This window comes from Mobula birostris, chromosome 14 (genome assembly GCF_030028105.1).
Source record: "Mobula birostris isolate sMobBir1 chromosome 14, sMobBir1.hap1, whole genome shotgun sequence".
NCBI lineage: Eukaryota > Metazoa > Chordata > Chondrichthyes > Myliobatiformes > Myliobatidae > Mobula > Mobula birostris.
Genome location: NC_092383.1, coordinates 87,329,413 through 87,349,594, shown reverse-complemented (window position 1 = coordinate 87,349,594; position 20,182 = coordinate 87,329,413). Strand labels below are relative to the sequence as shown.

General features: G+C 43.8%; 1 protein-coding gene across 1 annotated transcript in view; it reads right to left on the bottom strand.

Moving 5' to 3' along the window:
- LOC140209410 (uncharacterized) overlaps window positions 1-20,182 on the bottom strand; it is a 183,371-nt gene that overhangs the window by 63,741 nt on the left and 99,448 nt on the right. The window contains 3 exon segments of the mRNA XM_072277655.1: window positions 9,522-9,842; window positions 11,319-11,636; window positions 16,382-16,702. Of these exon segments, the coding sequence (XP_072133756.1) occupies window positions 9,522-9,842; window positions 11,319-11,636; window positions 16,382-16,702 (960 nt within the window).

The window sequence follows — 20,182 nt, the reverse complement described above, 5'->3', positions numbered from 1 at the left end:
TAAAAAATAATTGAAGGGAAAAGGAACCTACCCCTGTTCTTTCTCCTCAGGTAGCAAAGTAGACAAACGACAAGAAGTACGAGTAGAATCCCAATGACACTGAGCACAATTATGTAAGTGTGTCTGTGGTAAAGAATAGGAAAGGGTCAGTCCTGGTTCACCACTTATTCTTGGCCATTTGTAAAGTCTGACATTTACACAGCATTTTTCATGAGCTCAGGATGTCTGCAGCTCAGAAAATGAACATTAGACACTTTTGACAGTGTGGGAAATTGCAGGAGCCAATCTGCTCACAGCAAGGTCTCACAAGCAGAAATGAGATCATGACCAATGATAAGTGATGTTGGTTAGAGTGTAACTACTGTCCAGGCCATTTGGGAACCCTCACATGTGCTTTTACAAACATTTCATTGGAACTGTTACATTAAAGGATTGATTGGTGGTTTCTTCTCTGACAGATAGCACTGCTGACCATGTAGCCAAACCTCTTCTTTAAACGGTCCCCATGGTTTTCTTTGTTTCATGGCTGTCTGGACTCTTGTTTGGCTTGGACGGGTCAGGCTGAGGAGCCTGATCTTCTAATTTTCAACAATGACTTTCTAACTCAATACACAAGCTTCAACAGCTTTGCATAAATTATTAAATATTGAGGGTAAGAAAACTATCTTTGTTCTGAGGCTTGACCCATGTCTAGGAAAATCAGGAATACTCAGTTTCCAATACAGGATTTCATTGAAGTTAATCATGTCAAACGTGCTTAACACCGGTTAAAGAGAAACCAATTTCCCTCCCAGCTGTTCTATTTGGAAGTAGTAGCAGTGAAACCACCTGTAGAGAGAACATTATACTTTACATTTTATCTGATGCAGATTCTTCCCCTTGTGCAGTTGTCATGGATTCAGTCACAGTATTTTCACAGAAATGAATTGGCCCTGTTAAAAGAAAATAAAACTCAATTTCATCTGCTTTGCACTTGCAAGAACAAGGGAGCACAATTGATCGACCCATAGGCACTTGATAATGGTGGAGAAAGGTAATCTGGTACTCAATGCACTTTTAATGATGAAAGATGAGATTTGTCACACATACAGTCAAATGAATCGTTTGCAACAGCAACCAACAGAATATGTACTGGGGGCAGCCTGCAAGTGTTTCATGCTTCCAGAACCAAAATAGCTTGCCTATGAATTACTTATCCGAACCTGTGTGTCTCTGAAATGTGGGAGGAAACTGGAGCACCTGGAGGGTGCCCACGCAAGGAGTATGTACAAGAAACTTGCAAACAGTGGTGGGAATTGGACCCTGATCACTGATGGCTGCAGGTGTAATGATGTTATGCTAATTGTGTACCCAATTACATTTACAGACAGTTTACATTCTTTCCCATATTCAGGCAATGGTGGTATGGAGATGCGGCTGGGGAAGTTAAAGGCCTGAGGAAAATATAATCCTATTTAAGTGTGTGTAATCTAAAGGGAAAGGCCTAGCCAGGGACCTGGCCTCTGCCAGCATGGGAAGATCTACCTTTGGGGCCCCATCACCCTCTGCAAATGTGGTCAAAGCTGTACTTGAGTATCCAGTGAGATACTTTTTATCCAACAGGATAATGCAGGAGTTTTCCCTCAATAAAAAGGCAAGCTTTGTTAGCACTCAACGCGCTGGAGGAACTCAGCAGGTCGGGCAGCATCAGTGGAAAAGATAGGTCGATGTTTCAGGCCAGAACCCTTCGTCCGGGAGTGTTGCTTTGACCCCAGCATCTGCAGATTATTTTGTGTTCAAGCTTTGTTAAAGCAATATACAGAAAACCAATACACCGGGCTGCCATGGTAGCGTAGTGGTTAGAGTGACACTATTACAGCTCAGGGCTTACTGGAGTTCGGAGTTCAGTTCCAGCAGTCTCTGTGTCCTCACCATGGAATGTGTGGGTTTTCTCCAGATCCTCCAGTTTCCTCCCACAGTCCATGTAGCAGGTAAGTTAATTGGTCCTTGTAATTTGTTCCATGATGAGAACATAAAAAAACATAGAACATAGAAATCTACAGCACATTACAGGCCCTTCGGCCCACAATGTTGTGCCGACCATGTAACCTACTCCAGAAACTGCCTAGAATTTCCCTAGCCCCCTATTTTTCTAAGCTCCACATACCTATCCAGGAGTCCTTTAAAAGACCCTGTCATATCTGCCTCAACCACAGTCACCGGCAGCACATTCCATGCACTCACCACTCTTTGCATAAAAAAAAAACTTCCCTCTGACATCTTCTCTGTACCTACTTCCAAGCACCTCAAAACTGTGTCCTCTCATTTAGCCATTTCAGCCTTGGGGAAAAAAAGCCTCTGACTATCTGCATGATCAATGCCTCTCATCATTTTATACACCTCTATAAGGTCACCATTCATCCTCCATCGTCTACAGAGAGAAGTCCATGTTCACTCAACCTATTCTCATAAGGCATGCTCCCCAATCCAGGTAACGTCTTTGTAAATTTTCTCTGCACCGTTTTTATGGTTTCCACATCCTTCCTATAGTGAGGTGACCAGAACTGAGCATAGTACTCCAAGTGGGGTCAGACCAGGGTCCTATATAGCTGTAACATTACTGTAGCATTATAATTTTCTCAATGTCTATCATTACCGATTGTAACCCTCGGTTCCGCTTGCGGCTTTATCTTTTTTGAACCTTTCGTAAGCTTTACCTTTCTTCTTAGCCAGATTTTCAACAGCCTTTCTACACCGTGGTTCCTAACATCTTTTCCCTGTCTCATTGGAACATACTTAGGCAGAACTCCACACAAATATCCTCGAACGTTTGCCGCATTTCTTCTGTGTATTTCCCCAAGAACATCTGCTCCCAATTTATACTTCCAAGTTCTTGCCTGATAGCCCCATATTTTCCCTTACTCCAATTAAATGCTTTCATAGCTTGTCTGCTCCTATCCCTTTCCAATGCTATGGTAAAGGAGATAGAATTGTGATCACTATCCCAAAAATGCTCTCCATTGAGAGACCTGACACCCGATCAGGTTTATTTCCCAATAACAGATCAAGTACAGACTCTTCTTGTAGGCTTCTCTGCATATTGTGTCAGGAAACCTTCTTGAACACTCCTAACAAACTCAACCCTATCTAAACCCATTGCCCACAGGAGTTGCCAATTAATATTGGGAAAATTAAAATCTCCCATCACGACAACCCTGTTATTTTTGTTCCGGCAAACTTGTTATTAAATCTGGGGATTGCCGGGTAGCAGGGTTCAAAGGGCTGGAAGGTTCTATTCCACGCTGTATCTGAATGAATAAGAAAATAAATAAATAGACCTATATATATCTTCAAATATTAGGGAGAAGATGGCGATGCAGCGTGCAGCGGCCACTTCGGTGAATGATACCTGTTATCTGTCAAGTAGGGTGCCGTGCACAATCCTGATTTGATGGAGACAGAAACGAGAGCATGGAAGAACATCTGCTAAAACTTCTGAAATGCCTGTTTCACTGCTGTGTGATCCAAAATCTCCGGAGGCGAAGACCCCGAGTCCTCGGCTTTGCTTGTTGCTCGGCGGCTGGGGCAGGGTGAGAGAAGGCATGGGATCCAGGGAAGTTTGGCCAGGTGGATTCAGAATTGGCTTGCCTGCGGAAGGCAGAGGGTGGTGGTGGAGGGAGTACATTCAGATTGGAGGATTGTGACTAGTGACGTCCCACAAGGATCTGTTCTGGGACCTCTACTTTTCGTGATTTTTATTAACGACCTGGATGTGGGGGTAGAAGGGTGGGTTGGCAAGTTTGCAGACGACACAAAGGTTGGTGGTGTTGTGGATAGTGTAGAGGATTGTTGAAGATTGCAGAGGGACATTGATAGGATTCAGAAGTGGTCTGAGAAGTGGCAGATGGAGTTCAACCCAGAGAAGTGTGAGATGGTACACTTTGGAAGGACGAACTCCAAAGCAGAGTACAAAGTAAATGGCAGGATACTTGGAAGAGTGGAGGAGCAGAGGGATCTGGGTGTATATGTCCACAGGTCTCTGAAAGTTGCTCCACAGGTAGATAGGGTAGTTAAAAAAGCTTATGGAGTGTTAGCTTTCATAAGTCGAAGGATAGAGTTTAAGAGTCATGATGTAATGATGCAGCTCTATAAAACTCTGGTTAGGCCACACTTGGAGTACTGTGTCCAGTTCTGGTCACCTCACTATAGAAAGGATGTGGAAGCATTGGAAAGGGAACAGAGGAGATTTACCAGGATGCTGCTTGGTTTAGAGTGTATGCATTATGATCAGAGATTAAAAGAGCATGTCACATTGGGGGCACTGGTAATGGACCCAAATGCAAGACACAGACACTGAAGTACAAGGAACAGGACTTGACAGGATTCAGGCCAGGAGCAGGGACAAGAACACAGACTTGGGCTAGGGAAAGTGGGCCCAGGACTAGAAACCATGGACTAGGAAGCAACGCTTCGACTCCAAGCCTGAGACTGGACAAGGACCCAGAACCTGGGTCTTGCCTCTGGCTCGGACCCCAGAACCAGGCAAGGACATGACATGGCTGGGGTCTAGAAGCCTGAGCTTGGAGACAAGACTAGGCTTGGACTCCGAGCCCGAGACTGGACAGGGACCCAGAACCTAGGTCTTGCCTTGGGCTCAGACTCCAGAACCAGGCAAGGACATGACTTGGCTGCAGGCTGGGGTCTTGGGTCTAGAGCTTGGAGGCTGGGGATACTCAAGGCTTGGGTTCTCAGGGCTCGGCTCAGGACCTTCATCTTGAAATACAAAGGCTGATAACTTGGAGGCTGGAGCTGAGAGACCAACTGGGAACTGAACATCAACATAGAGCCAGGACTCGTCCTTCAAAGAGCCAGGACTCGTCCTTCAAAGAGCCAGGACTCGTCCTTCAAAGAGCCAGGACTCGTCCTTCAAAGAGCCAGGACTCGTCCTTCAAAGAGCCAGGACTCGTCCTTCAAAGAGCCAGGACTCGTCCTTCAAAGAGCCAGGACTCGTCCTTCAAAGAGCCAGGACTCGTCCTTCAAAGAGCCAGGACTCGTCCTTCAAAGAGCCAGGACTCGTCCTTCAAAGAGCCAGGACTCGTCCTTCAAAGAGCCAGGACTCGTCCTTCAAAGAGCCAGGACTCGTCCTTCAAAGAGCCAGGACTCGTCCTTCAAAGAGCCAGGACTCGTCCTTCAAAGAGCCAGGACTCGTCCTTCAAAGAGCCAGGACTCGTCCTTCAAAGAGCCAGGACTCGTCCTTCAAAGAGCCAGGACTCGTCCTTCAAAGAGCCAGGACTCGTCCTTCAAAGAGCCAGGACTCGTCCTTCAAAGAGCCAGGACTCGTCCTTCAAAGAGCCAGGACTCGTCCTTCAAAGAGCCAGGACTCGTCCTTCAAAGAGCCAGGACTCGTCCTTCAAAGAGCCAGGACTCGTCCTTCAAAGAGCCAGGACTCGTCCTTCAAAGAGCCAGGACTCGTCCTTCAAAGAGCCAGGACTCGTCCTTCAAAGAGCCAGGACTCGTCCTTCAAAGAGCCAGGACTCGTCCTTCAAAGAGCCAGGACTCGTCCTTCAAAGAGCCAGGACTCGTCCTTCAAAGAGCCAGGACTCGTCCTTCAAAGAGCCAGGACTCGTCCTTCAAAGAGCCAGGACTCGTCCTTCAAAGAGCCAGGACTCGTCCTTCAAAGAGCCAGGACTCGTCCTTCAAAGAGCCAGGACTCGTCCTTCAAAGAGCCAGGACTCGTCCTTCAAAGAGCCAGGACTCGTCCTTCAAAGAGCCAGGACTCGTCCTTCAAAGAGCCAGGACTCGTCCTTCAAAGAGCCAGGACTCGTCCTTCAAAGAGCCAGGACTCGTCCTTCAAAGAGCCAGGACTCGTCCTTCAAAGAGCCAGGACTCGTCCTTCAAAGAGCCAGGACTCGTCCTTCAAAGAGCCAGGACTCGTCCTTCAAAGAGCCAGGACTCGTCCTTCAAAGAGCCAGGACTCGTCCTTCAAAGAGCCAGGACTCGTCCTTCAAAGAGCCAGGACTCGTCCTTCAAAGAGCCAGGACTCGTCCTTCAAAGAGCCAGGACTCGTCCTTCAAAGAGCCAGGACTCGTCCTTCAAAGAGCCAGGACTCGTCCTTCAAAGAGCCAGGACTCGTCCTTCAAAGAGCCAGGACTCGTCCTTCAAAGAGCCAGGACTCGTCATTAGCACAACACCAACATGAGACAGGACAGTACATAGACAGAGCTGGGACTTATACTTTGATAAACCAGGACTCAACTCCTCTACACCAAGGTGGGACAGGTCCACCTGTTAGGTAACAGCAGAACAGCCAGACTTATCCAACAGAGGCAAAGACAAGACATGTCCCCCCACAGGGCAATAGCAAAACAGCCTGACTTACCCCAGAGGCAAGGACAAGACAAGACACAACCCCCCCCTACCCCCCCCCCCCCCACAGAGCAATATCAGAACAGCCTGACTTACTCCATAGAAGTGAGGACAAGACAGATCGCCCCACAGGGCAACAGCAAAACAGCCTGACTTACTCCAGAGGCAAGGACAAGAAGAGACAAACACCAAAGAATGACAGACAGTTCCATCTCTGCTCTAGGGTAGCTCCAAGTCACAGTTACAGCCAGCAACCTCTGCTGGCTACAGAAACAGCCAGATCCCTACCTAGCTCAGAGTGGCTGGCAGCCACTCAGCTGGCCCAGGAAACAGCCAAATCCATACTGCAAAGACTACTCCAACAAGTGGTAACAAGGCTCCATGAAGCAGTGGTCCTCCAACCAGGTCAGGAGATCACAAATGATTTCACTAGCCTTCCATCAGCAGGTTGCTCTAAGGGGGACTGACAAGACAAACCAGCAGCCCACACTCAAACCCCAAGGCTACTTATATTCCAAGTCTCAAGATGGGAATCAGGTGCCTATAATTAACTCACCCAAACGAGGGACAGCTGGAAGACCCAGAGTTCTGAGTGCACGGACTGGACCATGATAGAGCTAGGGCTTTACTCTATGGAGAGAAGGAGGATGAGAGGAGACATGATAGAGGTTTACAAGATATTGAGAGGAATAGATAGAGTGGATAGCCAGCGCCTCTTCCCCAGGGCACTACTGCTCAATACACGAGGACATGGCTTTAAATTAAGGGGTGGGAAGTTCAAGGGGGATATTAGAGGAAGGTTTTTCACTCAGAGAGTGGTTGGTGCGTGGAATGCACTGCCTGAGTCAGTGGTGGAGGCAGATACACTTCTTAAATTTAAGAGACTACCAGACAGGTATATGGAGGAATTTAAGGTGGGGGTTATATGGGAGGCAGGGTTTAAGGGTCGGCACAACATTGTGGGCCGAAAGGCCTGTACTGTGCTGTACTGTTCTATATTCTATGTTCTATGAGAATCCCCCAAACAAGAATATCAGTGCTCCCCTGACTCTTCCCAGGGAAAATATGAATCAGACATTTCTATCAAAACATAAAATGAATCAATGAGAAAAAACCTACCGTCAGATACTTGTAAATACACATCAAACACTTGATGTTTGCCAGATGTTGTAATGCCACATCTGTAATGCCCTGTATCATTAGAGTCAAGGTTCTCCATAGTAACAGTAAATATTCCCTGGGATGTGTTATCTCTGATTGTCATTCTTCCACACTGCATAGTGCATATTGACAATCGATTGTGGTCGCTCTTCCCACAACTCCTCTTACTTTATCTTCTGTCCATAAAGCACCTGAAACTGAGGGAGAAGTTTCTCAGAAAATGGACAGGTAAAACCAAATTTACACAAGTGAATTGAAGATCCTACGTTGTTTAGTGTTAGTTCCTGTACGCAGTTGTAAAGGATAATGAAAATCATTGTTACTCTGCATCTGACTTAGAAAAAAAATACAAAAGATAAAAAACACAATGATAATAAAAAAGATGTTTTATGAAAAGCTGTTGCTATGTTTTAAACAATCTGCCACACTGTCGATTGGTGTGATTAAATTCCACAAAGACAACACTATCATCCCTCATCACGTGCTCACAGCTCTTCACATGTAATGATTTTTATTTGATTGGAGTCATCATTGTCACTGCCCACTAATGTCTCGGTGTGCTTCCACATTTCTGAGTCAATAGATTACTGATCCAGTCCCATTCCAGGCAGGTGAGCATCAGGTCAGTAATGGGTAACTTACTGGAGGCAATTGTCTGAGACAGAACCTACCTTGATTTTACAAATGCAAGATCTGATTTGGGATGGTGAACATGATTTTGTGCATGGGAAATTGTCTTTCAAAAAATACGACTGAGTTTTATTGAAGAGATGACCAAAGGGATTGATGAGGGCAAGGCAGTCATGTTTGGCACATGAAATTTAGCAAGTGCTGAGACAAGATCTCACATAGGAGACTGATCTGTAATGCGGTAGGCTTTGAACTTTGAGGTAGGAAAGTGGCCAGTGGAACAGCTGATGGAATTGAACTCAGGCAGTGTGAGGCCATGCATGTTGGGGGATTAAACAAGGGCACAACTTACACAGCGAAGAACCAGGTGCGCAACTACATAGATCCCTGAAAATGGCAACACAGGTGGACAAAATGGGGAACAAGGCAAATGCTATGCTTGCCTTCATTGGATGGGGCATTAAGTACAGCTGGGATGGCATGTTACAGCTATAAAGGACATTGATAAGATCTCATCTGAACTACTCTGTGCAGTTCCAGAGGAAGAATGTGATTAATTAGCGAAGATACAGAAAACATTCACAAAGATGCTGCTGGGACTGAAGGGTTTGGGTTATCAATAGGCTGGGACTGTTTTCCCTGAAGTGAATGCAGCTGAGGGGTGACCTTATAGAGGTTTCAAATAAAAAGGGCCAAAGTATTGTGGATAATCATAGTCTTTATCCCAGAGTAGGGGAGTAGAAAACTAGAGGGCCTAGACTGATAGTCAGAGTGGAAAGTCCCATTTTTGTCATCATGCTTGTGCCTTCCTCAGTCTCAAATTATGCAAAATACTTATTAGTTTGGTTCTCCATTTCTTTGTCCCTCATTACAACCTCTCCAGCATCATTATCCAGTGGTCTGATATCCACCTTTGCTTCTGTTTTACTCTTCATGCATCTGAAACTCTTTTGGAATCCTCATATTTTTGGCTAGTTTCCCTTTATATTTCATCTTTTCTCTCCTTATAATGTTTTTTGGTGCCTTCTGTTGGTTTTCAAAAGTTTCCAATTCTCTAAATTCCCAATAATTTTTGCTATATTTTATGTCCTTCCTTTTGTTTTTATGAATGTCACTGTCTCACAACTCAACACCCATTCCAGCATCTTCAATGCAGAAACCAGAAGTATAAAGGGAATGTTTTCAATTTGTCAGGATGTGCAAGTCCAACTATGTTTGAGATGCTCCATGTTTTCCAGGAGGAAGAACTACCCCATTTTGGTTGCAATGTGTAGCTTCTATAAATGGAAAGAAATTCCTTACCCTCACTAGAAGTATAAGAACAGCAGTAACAGAGGAACAAAAAAGAATATTGAAATGTATCCACCCTTGAAATTAGAACTTACTGGTGCCATTAATTTCTGTCACATAACTGCAGATCTCTCCATTGCTGAAGATTGTCATTTTAACTGTTCCACTGATTTCTTCTCCAAATTTATTCGAGGCACTGCAGTAATATTGATGGTGCTGGTGGTCCAAGGATTGACAACGTAGAGCCAGTTCATTGGTATCTGTGATCTGTGGATGCCCAGATGAGGTTATTTCATACCATCTGTACTGGATGGGAAGGGATCCCCAGAGATACTCACAGGAAACTGACCCTGAGCCCCCGAGACGGGAGGCATTTGCTGGTGACAGATATCGAAGCACAGGAACAGACACAGGTTCTGTGAAAAAGAATCAGTGAACATCAGAAAATCAAAAACACTAAAGATTTCATCAGATCTGTATCTCAACCAAGACCCACCAGTTTAGAATTTCAGAAGCTCATCTACCTCTCTGTGTCACTGTATTCTCACAGCTGCCTGAGTTTCCATGTCTGCCAGTATTCCAGAACTCAGCAGGTCTCCAGATCAGGACAGCAGTGATTAAACTGAGTACGTGTCAGAGTGAACATCAGAATTACAATCTCTCTCAGCAGCAAGGAGACACCTAACAGTATGATTTTTTAATGGAAGCATTTGTGAGTGTCCTGGAAAACTCTCCATAATGTGAAAGCAGGAAATTGTCAGATACAGACAAAATGGTGACTTTAGGGAGAGAGTATAATTGTGATTGTTTCAGTGACCTGCAGCAGGAAGGGAACCCATTCATTTTGTTATCTGTATGAAGCCAACAAGGAATCATGTGAGACTGGAGAACCAGAAAGACCATAGACCATAAGACCATCAGACATAGGAGCAGAATGAGGCCATTCAGTCCATCGAATCTTCTCCACCATTCAAACACAGCAGATTTATTACCCTTCTTAATAGTGAGCATATTTTTAAGGTGATAGGGGGAAAGTTTAAAGGACTTCGTGAGACAAGATTCTTTACACCCAGGGTGGTGACTGCAGGGAGAAAACAATCAGATCAGTTAGGGAAAGGGATATTATAACAATATTTAAGAGGCTTTTGGATGAGGACATGAAAAGGGAGGGAATGGAGGGATATGGACCATATGCAGGAAAGTGGAATTAGCTTAGAATATCATGGTCAGTGAACACATGATAGGCCAAAGAGTCTATTCTTGTGCTGGACTGGGTCCCAGGTTCTCTCAAAATCCATTGCTCTATTTCCCACCAGGAATGGGCCAGATGGAGAATCTGGCTACTGTGAAGTGAATGGTAAGTGGGTGCTGTGGGGTGGAGTATCGGAACACATCGACAGGGACAGCAAGAAAGAGCACGGGGTGTGGATGGAGTGACTGATCTATGAAGTGTGGATGGGAAGTGGGATAGCCTATGAGAACTGAACACAGTTTGTTTTGATCTTGGATCTGATTCCCTTTTTATGATTTTCAAAGTGTTTAGACTATGAGTTACTCTTGTTTCTCATTGGCCTGTTAGTAGCATATTATTAGTACTTGTCTGAATGCAATCCCCTGAGAAGTCGACATTTCAAACAGTGTTAGTGTAGGAAAATGTGCTGAGCCTCCCATTGGAGACCGGTGTCCCATCGGTGGGTTAGACCCCAACCTGGGTGAGAGCAATGTGAGTGGGTTTTCCCGAATCCTGCACACTCACCGCAGGGCTCTGCACTGCAACAGAGCTTCGCACTGCAACAGAGCTTCAAAATAGTGGTGCTCCCCTGACTCTTCCAGGAGAAAATACTGATCAGACATTTTGGTGGAGACGTCAAGTCAATCAATGAGAAACCTACCATCAGATACTTGTAAATACACATCAAACACTGGATGATTGCCAGATGTAACTCCACATCTGTAATGTCCTGTATCATTAGAGACAAGATTCTCCATAGTAACAGTAAATATTCCCTGGGATGTGTTATCTCTGATTGTCATTCTTCCATACTGCTCATTTGTCCCATTTGTATTCACTGACGACGTGCATTGGCGATCCCACATGCGGCACAAATACTTTGTGTGTGAACGGTACATTGGTGCATAGTGTCAATCGATTGTGATCGCTCTTCCCACAACTCCTCTTACTTTATCTTCTGCCCATAAAGCACCTGAAACTGAGGGAGAAAATCTTCAGAAAATGGACAGGTAAAATCAAATTTACACAAGAAGATTCAAGATTCTAGATTGTTTCATGTTGATTGCTGTACACCGTTGTGAAGGATAATGAAATAATTGCTACTCTGTATCTGATGCAGAAAAACAACACAAAAGTAAAAGGACACAATCATAATAAAAAAGATGTTTTATTTAAAGTTGTTGCTGTGTTCTAAAGAATCTGCCCACACTGACAACTGGTATAATTGAATTCCACATTGACTGGGAAGACAACAGCATCGTCCCTCATCATATGCTCACAGCTCTTCACAAGTAATGATTTTTATTTGATTGGAGTCATCATTGTTACTGCCCACTAATGTTTCAGTGTGTTTCCACATTTGTGAGTAAATAGATTACTGATCCAGTCCCATTCCAGGCAGGTGAGCATAAGGTCAGTAATGGGTAACTTACTGGAGGCAATTGTGTGAGACAGAATCTACCTTGATTTTACAAAGCCAAGATCTGATTTGGGATGGTGAACATGATTTTGTGCATGGGAAATTGTCTTTCAAACAATACGACTGAGTTTTATTGAAGAGATGACCAAAGGGATTGATGAAGACAGGGCAGTAGCATTTGTCACATGGAGTTTAGCAAGTACTGAGACAAGATCTCACATTGTAGACTGATCTGTAATGTGAGGTCACATGGTTAACCAGCTGGATAGATACTGAATCAACTTGGTGGAAGGAGTCAGATTGTGGTCGTGGAGTGTTGGTTTTCTGACAACATCAGATTTTATCACCAGTGATGTGTCATCGGGATCAATGCTGCTGTTGGTTAACCACTGTCATTTCTTACCTATATTGATAATTTGGAAGGATAGTTCATCCACCTCCCTCTCTTCTTGCTACTACCATCAGGCAGAAGGCGCAGGAGTCCTGGGTCCCATGTCGTCGGCTGCTGGATTGGCTTCGCTCGGCTCACTGCTGAACTGACTCCTCAACTGTGATCTCACTTTCGGGGACTCTGCAGTTCACCTTCTATGTGTTATTTGTTAACGTATTTTTATAATTTGCACAAAGCCTCCTCTTTTGCTCATTGGATGTTCGTGAATCTTTGTTGCCTGCGGCTTATCATGGATTCTATTGTGTTACTTTGTTTTGCGGACATCTGCAAGGAGATGAGTCTGCAGGTTGTTTATGGAACACATACTTTGAACATTGGACAAGGAAAGTAGCCAATGCAACAGCTGATGGAATGGAACTCAGACAGAGAGAAGTGATGCATTTTAGGAGATTAAACAAGAACACAACTTAGACAGTAGAGAACTAGGTGTGCAACTACATTGGTCCCTGTAAATGGCAACACAGGTGGACAAAGTAGTGAACAAGGCATATGACATGGTTGCCTTCATTAGATTGGGTATTAAGACAAGACCTCACCTCAACTACTCTGTGTCATTCAGGAGAAAGGTATGATTAAATTAGAGAATACAGGAAACATTCACAAAGATGCTGCTGGATCTGGAGGATTTGGGTTATGGATAGGCTGAGACTGTTTTTCCTGAAGTGAGTGTAGCTGAGTGGTGACCTTATTGAGGTTTACAAATTAAGAAGGACAAATGTATGGTGGATAATCACGGTATTTATCCCAGGGTAGGGACGTCAAAAATTAGAGAACCTGGATGGAAAGTGAGAGGGACAAGTCTTGGAGGGCCTAGAGGATCAGTGTTTTCTACACAGAGCAGTGTGTACATGGAAAAGGCTGTCAAAGGAAGAGTTAGAGGTGGGTACAAATACACTATTTAAAATACATTTGGACAAGTTCACGTACAGGACAGCTTTAGAAGGATACAGGCCAAATGCAGGGAAATGAGAGAAGCTCAGGAAGACACTGTGACCTTGGCCTGAAGCATCTGTTTCCATAATCTATAACTCTATGACTAGGCAACATCCTCTCTAAACTGGACCACACTTTTGAAAGGTTAAATTCAGAATTTTGTTTTATTGCATACATGTGCCAGCTTATGGAATCACAGCCAATTAGATTACACTTCAATTTCAAAGTTCAAAATACATTTATTATCAAAGTATGTGTACTATATACAACTAATGCAGACAGCCACAAAACAAAGAAACCCAATGGAACCCATTAAATAGGAAGACCATCAAACACCCAATGTGCAGAATAAAAAACAAATCATGCAAACAATGAATAACATTCGGAACTGAAATTCACAAAAGTGAATCACCGCCATTAAGCTAGTCATCACTGCAGATGATTCAGGAGCCCATTAATTCCAGGCCACAGCCTCAGTTCAGCACAGGCGAGTAAACACTGTGGAGCAGTAAGCTGAACACTGGCCTGTTCCTTGCCTACGAATGGTATCCCTGCAGTTTTTTTACGTGTTTTGAAGATTTATTATCCTCTTCATAATCATGAAATGCAACAGCTTTGTTCATATCAGTTCATAGATCCAAATAGAAGGTATAGGTTCCCTTTTCATACCTCAAAGTGAGTGAGATATTTTAGTCAGCAACCTGAAACTCAGTTTCAGCACTCAATAATTTACCTGGGCTTTTCAAGAAGTTTGAAAGGAAGTGATGACCATAAGAAATTGAAGGCATAAGACATTAGAGCAGAATTGGACCATTCGACCGATACAGTCAGCTCTACCGTTCCTTCATGGCTGATTTATTATCTCTCTCAATCCCATTATCCTGCTTTCTCCCCATAATCTTTGATGCCTTTACTAAACAAGAAACTATTAAGCCTTGCTTTAAATAAACCAGCTGACATGGCCTCAAAAGCTGTCTATGGTATTGAATTCCACAGATTAACATCCTCTGGCAAAACAAAATCCTCCTCATCTCTGTTCTAATGTGTGGAGTCTGTACATTCTCCATGTGGAGTCCGTGGGGTTTCTCTGGGTTGCCCTGTTTCCTCCCACAGTCCAAAGACACACCAGGAAGGTTAATTGGTCATTGTAGATTGTCCTGTGATTAGGTTAGAGTTAACTGGCTTTGTTGAGGGTCGCTGGGCCGGTGTTGCTGGAAGGGCTGGAAGGGCCTACTCTGTACTCTATCGGTAAATAAACAAAATAAAGGGACATCCTTGCGTTCTGAGGATGTGCCCTTGTGCTGCACTCCCCCCACTATAGAAAACATCCTCTCCACATTTATCCAACCCTTTCAATATTTGATAGGTTTCATTGAGATTGACTCCTTCTCCTAAACTCCAGCGAGTAAAGGCCCAGAACCACTAAATGCTCCTCATGCATTATCCCTTTCATACATGGAATCATTCTCGTGAACCTCCTATGAAAGATCTCCAGTGGCAACACATCTTCTTTGAGAGAAAAGGTCCAGAATTTCTCACAATACTTCAAGTGTGGTTTGACCAAAGCCTAAGAAATCCTCAGCATTACATCCTTGTTGTTATATTCTAATCCTATCAAAATGAATGCTAACATTGCATGTGCCTTCCCTACCGCCGACTCCAGCTGCACGTTAACATTTAAGCAATCCTGCACAAGGACTGCTAAGTCCCTTTGCAGTACAGATTTCTGAATTTTCTCCCTGTTTCAAAAGTCTACACTTTTATTCCTTCTACCAAAGTGCATGCAGCCTCATATGTGGCAATTTGTCAAAGGCCTTCAAAAAATACAAGTAAGCAATATCCACTGACTCTCCTTTGTGCATTCCACTGGTAATTTCATCAAAGAATTCCAACAGATTTTTCAGGCAATATTTCCTCATAAGGAAACCATACTTTATCATGCGCCTCCATGTACCCCAAAAACTCATCCTTAATAATGGACTCGAACATCTTCCCAACCACTGAAGGCAGGCGAACTGGTCTATAATTCCCTTCGTTTGCTTCCATCTCTTACAGAGTGGAGCGACATTTCCAGTTTTCCAGTCACACAGAAGCAATCCAGAATCTGGTTATTCTTTACAGATCACACCTAATGCTGCCACAATTTCTTCAGCTCCCTCTTTCAAAACCCTGGCTGTAATTTATCTGACCCAGATGACTTTACCTTCAGATCTTTCAGCTTCCCAAGCTCCTCCTCGTTAGTAATAGCATCTACATTCACTGCTGCCTTGTGACATTGTCGAATTTCTGTCACACTCTTTGTACCTTCCTCAGTGTGAAATGAGCAAAGTACTTAATAGGTTGGTCCTCCATTTCTTTGTCCCTCATTATAACCTCCCCAGCATCATTATCCAGTGGTCTGATATCCACTCTTGCTTCTCTTTTACACTTTATGTATCTGAAACTCTTTTGGAATCCTCTTTTATATTATTGGTTAATTTCCCTCTATATTTCATCTTTTCTCTCCTGACAGCTTTTCTCAGTTCCTTCTGTTGGTTTTTTAATACTTACCAATTCTCTGATTTCCCAATAATTTTCGTTACATTATATATCCTTCCTTTTGTTTTTATGGCAGTGTCACTGTCTCACAACTCAACACCCATTCTAGCATCCTCAATGCAGAAGGCAGAAGTATGAATGGAATACTCTCAATTTGTCTGGATGTTCAAGTCCAACTATGTTTGAGATGCTTAAAATCTTCCAAGAAGAAATGCCAGACTTAACTGTTCACTCCACTTTATTTCTACCCCATGAAGGCTGCAATGTGTATCATTTAAAAATGCAAAGAAATTCCTTACTGTCACTGGAAATTTAAGAACAGCAGTAATCGAGTAACAAAAAGAATTATTGAAATGTAACTTCCCTTAAAATTAGAACTTACTGGTGCAATTGATTTCTGTCATGCAAGTGCAGATCTCTCCATTTTTGAAGACTGTCACATTAACCATTGCACTGGATCTTGTTCCAAGCCAATTCGAGGCACTGCAGTAATATTGATGATGCTGCCGGTTGAGGGATTGACAATGTAGAGCCAGTTCATTGGTATCTGAGATCTTTGGATGCTCAGTTGAGGTTTGTTCATACCATGAGTACTGAATGGGAAGGGATCCCTGGAGAGACTCACAGGAAACTGACACTGAGCCCCCGAGATGTGAGACATTTGTTGGTGACAGATATCGAAGCACAGGAACAGATACAGGTTCTGTGGGAAAGGATCAGTGAATATCTGAAAACCAAAGACAATAACGATTTTAGCAGTTCTGTATCTCAACCCAGACCCACCAGTCTTAAGAGCTCAGCTACCTCTCTGTGTGTCTGTATTCTCACAGCTGCCTGAATTTCCATGTCTTCCAGTATCCCAGAACTCAACAGGACTCCCACTTCAGGACAGCAGTGATTGTACTGAGCATCTGTCAGAATGATAATCAGAGTTATAATCTCGCTCAGTAACAAGGAGACAGTCTAAATTGGCACCTAACAGTATGACTTTTTGATGGAAGCAATTGTGTGTGACCTGGAAATCTCTCCATAATGTGAAAGCAGGAAATTGTCAGATACATACAAAATGAATGGTGAGTTGAGGGAGAGTATAATTGTGATTGGTTTCAGTGACCTGTAGCAGGAAGGAAACCCATTAGTTTTGAGATCTATATGAAGCCAACAAGGAATTATTTGAGACTGGAGAACCAGGAAGATCATAGACCATAGACCAGAAGATATAGGAGCAGAATTAGGCCATTCAGCCCATTGAGTCTGCTCCACCATCCAGTCATGGCTGATTTATTATCCCTCTTAATCTATTTTCCTGCCTTCTCTCTGGAATCTTTGATTTCCTTACTAATCAAGAACCTACTTTATCAAGAACTCTGCTTTAAATATACCCAATTATTTGACCTCCACACCTGCCTTTGACAATGAATTCCACAGATTCACCAGCCTCTGGCTAAAGAAATTCCTCTTCATCTCTCTTTTAAAGGGATGTTCTTCTATTCTGAGTCTATACTTCTAGTCCTAGAGGTCCACTCTGTAGGAAACATCCTCTCCACATCCACTGGCCTTGTCAATGCCTAATAGCATTCAATGAAATCCTTCCTCATTCTTCTACAGAGCTTTCAAATGCTCCTCATACACCAGGGAAGTTTGACTTCACCTAGAATTTAATATCTGGATCCCTTTAGAATTGATGTACAGAGAGTTCTTGGGGTTCAAGTCCATTGCTCCTTGAAAGTGTCAACACAAGTGGACATAATGGTAATGAAAGCATTCAGCACCTTTGCCTTCTTCATTCTACATGTTGGAGACTAAAGCCAACAAGGCATTTTGTAGCTTCATAAAAATTTGGATAGGACATTTGCAACAATATGTAGTTCTGGTTGTAACACTATAGAAAGGATGTTGAGGTTTAGGAGAGGGTAAAGAGGTTCACCAGCAGTGGCCCCATAGTAGTGTACTGTTTAGCACAACACTTTATCATACCAGTGACCCGGGTTCAATTCTCACCGCTGTCTGTAAGGAGTTTTTACATTCTCCCTTTGACTGTGTGGGTTTCTTCCAGTTCCTCCAGGTGCTCCAGTTTCCTCCCACATTCCAAAGACACACTGATTGATAGGTTAAATGGTAATTGCAAGTTGTCCTGTGATTAGGCAAGGATTTAATTTGGGGATTCTTGGGCAGCATGGCTCGAAGGGTCAGAAATGTTGGAACACACAGTCAGACCCGCTGGTGGAAAGGGATATCATAACAATATTTAAGAGGTTTTTGGACGAGGACATGAAAAGGGAGCAATTGGAGAGATATGGACCATATGCAATATGATGGAATTAGCATAGAATGACATCATGGTCAATTCAGACATGGTGGGCCAAAGAGTCTATTCTTGTGTGGGCTGTGTCCCAAGTTCTCTCTAATTCCATGCTCAATTTCTCACCAGGAATGGGCCAGATGGAGAGGCTGGCTGCCGGGAAGTGGATGGTCACTGGGTGCTGAGGGTTGATTACGAGCACATTGACGGGGACAGAGAGAGACTGTTCGAGGTTGGGGAGGGAGTGAATGATCCATGAAGCAGGGATGGGAATTGGGATAGCCTGCCCTAGGAGAGGTGAACACAGTCTGTTTTGATTTAAAGCTGTTGTTGTGAACTATGGAGTCTACCCGCGTGATCAATTGGTATACAATCGGCCTTCCTTATCTGCCAGTTCCGCATGCGCGAACTCAACCAACCGCAAATTGGGAAAACCCGGAAGTTCTCTCTCCAGCACACGTTGTTCGAGCATTGTTCGCCTCATGTCTTGTTCATTCGCTACTTTGTTTCTGTGAAAAATTGTCTCCTAAATAGTGCTGTACGATTCTATGTTCTATATTCTATAAAGCAATTACGTGGTCAAAGCAATTCCTCAAAGGCTAAGAGGGAGCGTAAAGTGCTCTCTCTCGCTGAGAAATTAGAAATATTAGATCCTTTGAAAAGTGGCATGTTTCATTCCGAAGTGGGCCATAAGGTCGGTAAGAACGAATCGAGCATTCGCACAATAAAGCAGAAAGAAGCTGAAATTGGTGGAAGTGTTAGTGCTAGGGATGGCTGGCTGGCTATGTAAAGTGCTACAGACTCAAGAACTTAAAGATCACGGGAGAATCGGGATCGGCTGATGCCGAGGCAGCATCAGTGTTCCCAGAAGAGCTACGATGGTTGCGTCTGTACTGAACATGCAGAGACTTTTTTTCTTGTCATTATTCCCTAAACAATACAGTAATACAACTATTTACATAGCATTTACGTTGTATTCGGTATTATAAGTCAACGGAATAGAAACACTGAAGGCGGCGGATCCTGTGCTGCCCTGGGTCCTAAAGTCCACCCGCACTGCGACAGGTTAAGTAAGGGACTTGAGCATCCACATTTTTTGGTATCCGCGCGGGGTCTCTGAACCAATCCCCCGCAGATAAGGAGGGCCGACTGTGATTGAATTCCACATAGACTGAGAAGACAACAGCATCGTCCCTCATCACGTGCTCACAGCTCTTCACAAGTAATGATTTTTATTTCATTGGAGTCATCATTGTCACTGCCCAGATTTCTGAGTCAATAGGTTACTGATCCAGTCCCATTCCTGGCAGGTGAGTACAAGATCAGTGGTGGATAACTTAGTGAAGTGATTCTATGGCAGCAGTCCCCAACCACTGGGCCACGAAGCATGTGCTACGGGGCCACGAGGAAACGATATGGTTTGGCGATATGAGTCAGCTGCACCTTTCTTCATTCCCTGTCACGCACTATTGAGCTTGAACACACGTGAGGTCATTACCCACGCGTCATCCATGTCAGAGCGGGAAGGAGATCAACTCCTCGAGCTTGCAAATGACGACGGGCTGAAAAGTATGTTTGACATAACATCTCTGCTGGCATTCTAGATCAAAGTCAAGGCTAAATATCCTGAGATAGCCACGAAAGTACTGAAAACGTTGCTTCCATTTCCAACATATCTCTGCAATGAATGCAACGAAAACTAAATTGCGGAATAGACTGGACATAAGGAACCCCCTTCGAGTATCGCTGTCTCCCATCACCCCTCAATAGGACCGTCTTGTTGCAGGAAAACAAGCCCAGGGCTCCCACTGATTCAGCGATATTGGTGTGTTGCAATGATTTTATATGTTCATACGGAGAAAATATGTGCTGTGTGTTTAA